Source organism: Gastrolobium bilobum, unplaced genomic scaffold, assembly GCF_033153095.1.
Source record: "Gastrolobium bilobum isolate Gb01-03AN ecotype WA unplaced genomic scaffold, APGP_CSIRO_Gbil_v1 utg1885, whole genome shotgun sequence".
NCBI classification, from domain to species: Eukaryota; Viridiplantae; Streptophyta; class Magnoliopsida; order Fabales; family Fabaceae; genus Gastrolobium; species Gastrolobium bilobum.
The window spans coordinates 613682-622111 of NW_026899589.1; the positions used below are offsets into that span (position 1 = coordinate 613682).

The 8430-nt window shown below is 35.0% G+C and overlaps 1 protein-coding gene across 1 annotated transcript; it reads left to right on the forward strand.

The window, feature by feature from the left end:
• Window positions 1–5921, forward strand: LOC133291738 (putative DNA (cytosine-5)-methyltransferase CMT1). Its single transcript, XM_061490047.1, has 20 exons — window positions 1–164; window positions 428–530; window positions 748–855; window positions 941–1060; window positions 1193–1292; window positions 1426–1628; window positions 1731–1796; window positions 1882–2142; window positions 2857–2915; window positions 3048–3114; window positions 3207–3536; window positions 3648–3716; window positions 3816–3902; window positions 4010–4097; window positions 4468–4586; window positions 4678–4779; window positions 4892–4935; window positions 5026–5095; window positions 5341–5444; window positions 5726–5921. The coding sequence occupies exons 1-20, from the start codon at window positions 1–3 to the stop codon at window positions 5904–5906; spliced, it is 2445 nt and encodes an 814-aa protein (XP_061346031.1). The 3' UTR covers window positions 5907–5921.
• The last annotated feature ends 2509 nt before the right edge of the window (window positions 5922–8430 follow it).

Below are 8430 nucleotides of genomic sequence, written 5' to 3' on the forward strand. Positions count from 1 at the left end.
ATGGTCAAACGCAGAACACCAGAAGCCCCCGATGAACAAGACGACACCGTTTCGTTGGTTCCTTCTAAGCGAAAGAACGCTAAGCGCTCTGACGCTAACTCCGAAGACTGCTTCGTCGGAAAACCCATCCCGGCCTCCGAGGCTCTTGCCAAATGGCCCCATCGGTATTCGACCAAGGTTTTTATTCTTCTCAATCCTCTTCTCTTCAGAAATACCTAATTTTCTTTCCAAGTTTGTTCTTTTTTTTTTTTTTTTAAATAAAAAAATCTCTCTTTGCTGAAACTCAGGTGGAAAAGAAGGGTTCAGCTGGAAGGTCAAACGAGTGAGTTCAAATATTTTCCTATTTTTAAATATTATTATTTTATTTTTTTGCATTTCGAGTTTGAAAAATCACTATGTGGTATGTATAATGTATATGATTGTGTAGGGTAACCAACGAAGATGGTAAGATTTTTCGGGCAAAGTGTCATTATCGTCAAGCTAGGGTGGATGGGGTTCTGTATAAGGTTAATGATGATGTCTATGTCAAGGTATTGTGCCCTTTTTCCTTCGCTGTTTTAATTATGATGGTATGTTCTCACTGAATTTTTTTGTAAAGATTGAACCTTGTTTTGCAACTATAATCTTTTGTTGTTGAAGATTTTGTGGTTGGATTCACTATTTTTACGTTGCACATAGAATTGTTGTTACTTTTGCTGTTGTTTGTGATTGCTGTGTTAATTTATTCTCATACAACCTGCCTTTCAGGCTGAAGATGAGAAGCCTGATTACATTGCACGAATCGTTGAGATGTTTGAAACGGTTGAGAATGAGAAATATTTCACAGCTCAGTGGTTTTACAGGGCTGAGGACACTGTGAGATAACTTTTACTATAGCTTTTGTCTTCATCATCCATTAGCTGTATTGGGTTTTTAATTTTTGAGGTTTGAATTCGTGCAGGTCATCAAAGACCATGGTGATCTTGTTGACAAGAAACGGGTATTTTTATCTGATATCAAAGATGAGAATCCGCTTGATTGTATTGTTTCCAAAGTGAAAATCGTTCAAGTCACTCCAAATGTACGTGCTTCATAGTCACTTTGTGTGTGTGTGTGTGTGTGTGTATGCGTAAATACGTTGTAATTCATCTATTTCTTCTAAAGCACCTTGCGTGTGATATGGTTGAAAGAGTTTGCAATTCGAATACTACAGGTGGGTTTGGCTACAAAGAAGAAAAAAATCCCTTCTTGCGATCTCTATTACGATATGAAGTACACAGTGCCATACTTAACCTTTTCAAACCTTGGCAATGGTAGGAATTTCTTTTCAGATATGATGATTTGTATACTGCAATGCATTCCTCATCGTTGTTATTTATGTTGCACTTACTCTGAATTTGCTTGTTGACGTGGTTTACTCTGATTATCCAGAGGCAACTAAAACAGAAAGTGATGCATCTTCAACAATTTCCAGCGAAGCTGGATCTAATTGTTGTGTTGATGTCACTAACATAGTCAAGGGAGATACATCTCAACATAACAGATCTGATTCGTCAGAATGGACTTTACTAGATTTGTATTCTGGCTGTGGAGCCATGTCCACGGGCCTATGCTTTGGTGCATCTATATCTGGCATCAAACTTGTTACAGTACGTAGAATAATTCACATCAATCAATTTGGTTTATTTTAGCTGTCCTTTTAAACAACTTATTTTGACGGATTTTGGAACGCTTTGTATTTGACTTCAAAGAGGTGGGCTGTGGACATTAATGAACATGCATGTAAAAGTCTAAAGTTAAATCACCCTGAAACTCAGGTGAGGTTTTGTTGGGTACCCGTTGTTGACATTTGTCATTGTTTCTTCATTCATATACTCATTGCTTGCCAAAAATCTGAATCAGGTGAGGAATGAGCCAGCAGAAAACTTTTTAAATCTACTAAAAGCTTGGGCTAAGCTTTGCGAGAAGTTTTCATTGTTAGGATCAGAAAGGTCAGATTCTAATCCAGATATGGACGAGGATGAGGTTGATGATAAAGTTGGTGATACGAATAAAAAAGATTCAGGAAATGCATCTGACTCTGAGGAATTTGAGGTGGAAAAGTTACTTGCTGTTTGCTATGGTGATCCCAACGATGTCAAAAAACCCGGATTATATTTTAAAGTATGCTGATTGCTGGCTTCAAACTTGCACAATACATTAACTGGTTTGCAATCACATATTTAGTTTAAAGCAGTTACTTTGTGATACTTTTAAATTTCGTAGTTGTCTATTTTTTTGGGAAACAAATGCAGGTGTGAGTATAAATTTAGGTTATAGCACAATAAGCATGTGCAATCCAATGAAATTATCATAAAATTTATGGCTTTGATTTTTTCATATTTGAAATAGGTTGTTATTTGGTATGTAAATCATTGATTTCATCAAGGCATGCTAGGATTATCTTAGTATTAATTAATGTAAATAGCAGTTATTAACAAGGGGCAACATGTGTAGCATAGATATGGATATAAGTATTGGACATGTGTATAGAATAACATTTTTGTCAAATTGGGATGTGGGTATAATGAATGGTTTTAAATATAATTGGATGTTAATGTAAGAAAAGCCTCATAATTTGGTTGTACTCAGTTTTAAAATCATAATTGACAAAATATAATAATTGCAATACCTATTATACCAATTAAGTTCATGCAGTTCTTGAGCTTTGACACTTTCATTGGCTTCGATCATCGCTTCTTGGTTAGAACATGAATTAGCTATTTCTTGGTGATATCCATAGGGTCGATATGGAAATATTGCATACTTTTAATTTTATCTCGTGCAATGAAAAATTTTCAGTTAATGATCAATCTTTCTGCTGTTATAATCACTCAGGTGCGTTGGAAGGGTTATGATTCCAGTGAGGACACATGGGAGCCAGTAGAAGGCTTGAGGTTTAGTCTTGTCATCAAAATATTGATATCATTCTCCTTAGCTTCGCTTTATGAAATTTTTGTTTCTCACTTAATGCTTTAGCCAAATCTCTGCAAGATCTAACTGTGACTATGTTTGTACCAATGTACCAGCGATTGCGAGGAAGCTTTGAAAGGTTTTGTGGAAAGAGGATATAGGAAGAAGCTATTGCCTCTTCCTGTGAGACTCCGTTCTTAAATTCTTCTCTTACACGCAAACTCTTCTTTCTCTTATAATGATTATCAATTTTGTAACACTATACGCTTGTGCAGGGTGATGCTGACTTTATTTGCGGAGGACCCCCATGTCAAGGAGTAAGCGGTTTCAACCGTTTCAGGAACAAGCAAGCTCCATTAGAGGATATGAAAAATCGGCAGTTGATTGTTTATATGGATATTATTGATTTTCTAAAGCCAAAATATGTACTCATGGAGAATGTCGTCGACATTTTGAAGTTTGCTGGTGGTTTTCTGGGGCGTTATGCTATAGGCCGTCTTGTGGCCATGAATTACCAAGCAAGAATGGGCATGATGGCAGCAGGGTCTTACGGCCTTCCACAATTTCGTATGCGTGTTTTTCTTTGGGGAGCTCGTCCTACCGAAGTATGGCTATTATTTGTACTTAAAGTTTCTCTTTTTTTTTTTTTGAGATATTTATTTTGAACGTTGATGTTATAAATATGAAGATTAATGATTTCAGTATTTTTTTGGTAGAAATTGCCTCCATATCCATTACCAACTCATGAGGTGGTATCAAGAGGTTTCGTGCCCTCTGAGTTTGAAGTAAGGACTGACAGAAAAAACATGTTCCTCCCATTTTCTTAGAAAAGCAATGGTTTCTATGATTTTAATCAATGAGATCTGGAAATTGTCATGATGCAGGAAATTGCAGTTGCTTATGACACTAAAGACACTTGTCAGCTGGCTGACGCTCTTTTTCTTGAGGATGCAATATCAGATCTCCCTCAAGTATGTTTATTTTGCTCACAAGTAAATTGGTAAATGAGTTTGTTGGATTGTTATGAAATTTTGATTTCATTTCATGCCTTGTTGTTTTTAATCTTCCCATCAATTAGGTTACGAATGATGAGAGCGAGGATGAAAGGAAATATGGGACTGCTGCTCGCACTGAGTTTCAAAAATTTATTAGATTGAAGAGAAGCGGTTAGATTTTATATTTAATTTTGGGAGAATAATGCTATCTTGTTCATTGTATCTTTCATGTGGGTTCATCTACCACCGACCCCAATTAATTTGGGATAAAGGTGATGTTGATGTTGAATGCTATCTTGTTCATACTTTGCTTTACTGTCTTTATATGCTTGCGAAACTAAATATATAAGGGCTCCCTGTCAGACATAGTTGAATATTTTGTCGTGCTCTGCATTAGTTTTGCTATAATAGTATTGTGTTGTGGTGGTTGCCTGTAGTTTGATTGGGTAAGAAAATTTGTCACATCACCTTGCATATATTAACTACATAATACTACCGCACAACATGGATATTGCCTGATTATACGTTCTCTGTTTTGAAGAGATGGTGGGTTATATGGCTACTGCTCAAAGCGCACAACGTCGAGTGCTGTATGATCATCGTCCTCTGCAATTAAACAAGGATGATTATGAGAGAGTTTTCCAGATTCCCAAGAAGAAGGTTCCCTACATTGATCTTATGTGCTTTTATATATGTACATATTGTTTTTTTACTCCAGTTTAAGTTAGATGGCGCCTGCTTTCCTTTTTAGAGTGCAAACTTCAGAGACCTACCTGGAGTAATTGTGAAAGGCAACAAAGTTGAATGGGATCCGTCCGTTGAAAGAGTGATGCTAGAGTCTGGGAAGCCTTTGGTACTAATCTTGTTTTGTCACATTATCTTATGGACATTTATTTTGACACTTGTCCTTCGTGAATTGCAAAACATTTTTCTCTAATTTATATTTGTATTCTGTTCGTGCATAGGTTCCTGATTATGCTATGACATTTGTTCGCGGGACCTCTACTAAGTATATGCATTTTATCTGTTTTCTGTTACTATGTTTTTGGTCCTCTTTTCGCTATCAAAATTCCTAATATACCTGCTGGAAAAAAAACAGGCCATTTGGTCGTTTGTGGTGGGATGAAATTGTTCCAACAGTTGTGACAAGGGCTGAGCCTCATAACCAGGTTATTCTTCTAATTTTGTACATTATTTGGCAAACTAATGCTGTTTACACAATCCTTTCGGTGCAAACTCCTATTTAGTAAATGATGTTACATTTGAATAATGTTATCTACCTAAGGGTTTTCGCGTAGGCATTTTTCAATTAAACTCGTCACCATGTCAATTGTTTACACTGTGTAAAGTAGCAGTGTTTTCTTTTGCATGTATCATGATGCATATCTCAACAAAAAGGAAATTTTATTGTTAGGTTATTCTCCACCCTGCACAAAACCGAGTGCTTACAATTCGAGAGAATGCGAGGCTACAAGGGTTTCCTGATTGCTATAAACTTTGTGGACCTGTCAAGGAAAGGTACGTTCAGTAGGAATCAGAATCATTTCTTAAATGTAAAAGTAACAATTTTGGTCCTTTTTTTCTTGAAAAATTAAAATTTCTTCTCTCGGTGCCCTGGCCATCCTAAAGTTTACTAAAATTTTTTCCCCTTAATGTGATTTAGTTTATCAGTTAAATTATTTAATATTCTCTATCTCTTTTTCAATATCACCTTCGTTTCCAGAAGATATTGTATAACTCCAGTCCTGTACTCAATTCTTCTCCTTTCTTGGCACCTAATGATTCCATGTCTAATACAGATACATACAAGTTGGGAATGCTGTTGCTGTTCCTGTAGCTCTTGCGCTGGGATACACATTTGGTTTGGCCTGCCAAGGATTGTGTGATGACAAGCAACCTTTGACAACCCTCCCCTTTAAGTTTCCAAGTTGTCTTGCCCGTTCAACTTCAGCTCAAATTGAGAATGATGACTCAAGTTGAGGCTGTTCCCCTACACTCCCGCTCTCTGCCATTGCTATTTAAACTTTTCCATTTTTAATTCATAGTTTCCATTTTAAGGTATCGAGTGTACACTAGGGCGGACGAATTGTATGCATGATTGTTGTATGTACACTTATGGCATTTCTTATAATAATTTAAGATTCAATTTTGGTAATGACTTTCCATACTGAGTTCTATTTATAAACAAAATCGATACCATTTATGCATGCTTTACCGAGTAGGATTTACGATATACGACACTTGAAAACATTTAATGGAAATCCTTGTTTTGTAAATCTTCAATCATATTAAGTTACCGCCATAAAATATTATAATTTTTCTCGTACTAAGATTTTGAACCCGTTATACACCTTTATACATCGAATCCCATGAGTAGAACTGAAGTTGTGCTGACCAAATGCAATGCAATATAGAATGCTAACATAAAATATGGTTGCCAGAAATGATTAGCCACAATATTGAATATAAAACGATAAGAATGTAAACACTTATGGGTTTCATTGATTAAGGTATGCTTAATTCATATAAATTGAAAGGCACCACTTCCGGTTGTGCTTGGTGGTGTGGTTATTGAATAGTCGTGTTGAGTGTTGAAAATGGTTATGGGGAGCCCAAAATTTAAAATATATCTTGCACGTGATTATAAAATACCGAATAGCAATGAATCAGAGTTATAATCATGTATATCTTGTTGGGCCATCACAAACTTGGAGAAGAATAATAGAGGAAATGAGGGAACAAGATGCTAGAGTCTTCTTCTCTATTGCCTATTCAGAAATTGACAGCCTTCAGCGATAGGAGCATAATGACTTATGGAGTTTAACTACAATATAAATAGGTTAGAGATAGGACTTGGCTAATAAACCAGTGAAAAATCTGTGTCCACCGAGTCCACTCATTATGAAAAACCAGAGTCACACTAAAGCCTACACTGTTGCCCAACTAGGCCCAATAACAACAGATGCCAGAAGCCCAATTCAATGTGATCACAATGAGCTAGTTACAATAATAACATTGGAATATCCATTAACCCGATTAATTTTAAAATACAAAACTAATTAATTAATATTGCCTACATATAAATAAAATTTCTAACATTCTCCCACTTGGGCTATATTAATTAATTTAATATTATTTTGAAAATCATTTTATTAAAAAAACGACTCTATCAGGTTAATAACTAAAAAATAATTTTATGTGGCCACGATTTTGAAAAACAATATTCCAATTCCAGCATCTCAGAACAATTCAATCTAACATAACCTCATCATAGGAACATTGCAATCAATATACCGAAATTATCATTGCATATGATCTTCCATGCTCACATACAATGAGTATTACATCTTCATAAATCATGAGCCTAGTAGTGTAGTAAGACTTAGTGACAAAATGTGATCAACAATGTGACACACTAATTCTTATCGGTCCTCAATGTAATTTCTCAACAATATGAAATCACATTTGTGCAATTTTCAAGCAACATGAAATTACACTTCTTGATACAATTTCTCAACAATATGAAATCGCATCACCCAATTTTAAAACAACATGAAATTGCTTTGCTTAAATAAGTCGGTATGTTACAGTACAACATGAGATCTCAATAGTGACAATTATATATCTTTAAACTTTACAACATGTTTAAAGATAATTGTACTTCTTAGTCGACAAGAGAATAATAACAAAATAACGATGATCATCAAAAATAAAACATCAACAATTCTTAAAAATATCAGTCTGCATGCAAAAAAATTGAAAAGCAAAATAAATAAATAAACATGACTCCCACTAATCTAGGGAATGAAAAGAATCAAAGATACTCAAAAGAAATCCTCGAGTACGACTCCCACTAATTAAGGGAATCAAAAGAATCTAAAGAACTCGTGTTCTATATACAAAGGAGGCTTCTCTAAGGTATTTCCTATCAAAACTTTTAGATAAAAAGCTCTTGTTTCATTCGGTAAATCATTATCTTATTGAAAAATAAAATGTCATCTACATATAGTACTAAGAATATACATCTACTCCCACTTACTTTCATGTAGATGCACTTGTCAAATATATTTAAATTAATTTAAAGGAATCAACAAAAAATTCACTGCATGTTAAGGCAAAAGGAATGCAAAAGAATAAACTTTAGGGCAAAATACAACTTCAATTAAGACAAGTTATTACAACGAGGTCAACAAAATAGTATATTTCCCTTTGGGCAGAATGCACATACAAAGGTTAAAGCCTTAGATGAATCGATAAATGAGCATACACTAGCTTCAAAGATCTGTTCCCTGTGAGCAAACAGATCACCTAGACCAATGCACCCCCAATAAGTTTATTACATATAAGCTTCCAATTAAAACACATAATAACCCTCTTTGTGTAGGAAATTGCATGAAATAACTAGAAGTATTCTACAAAGAAATTTTCATGACTAATAAATTAATCTCGCTTTGGTGGTAATCACTTATGGTAATTTGTAGAAACTCTTACAAATCTTGTCCAA

Bases quoted from the DNA above. Each gene is read 5' to 3' on its own strand.
- LOC133291738 (XM_061490047.1), top strand. From the start codon at position 1: ATGGTCAAACGCAGAACACCAGAAGCCCCCGATGAACAAGACGACACC. The intron at 856-940 runs GTGAGATAACTT...GAATTCGTGCAG, and splicing joins TTTACAGGGCTGAGGACACT to GTCATCAAAGACCATGGTGA. The intron at 4,587-4,677 runs GTTCCCTACATT...TTTCCTTTTTAG, and splicing joins TCCAGATTCCCAAGAAGAAG to AGTGCAAACTTCAGAGACCT.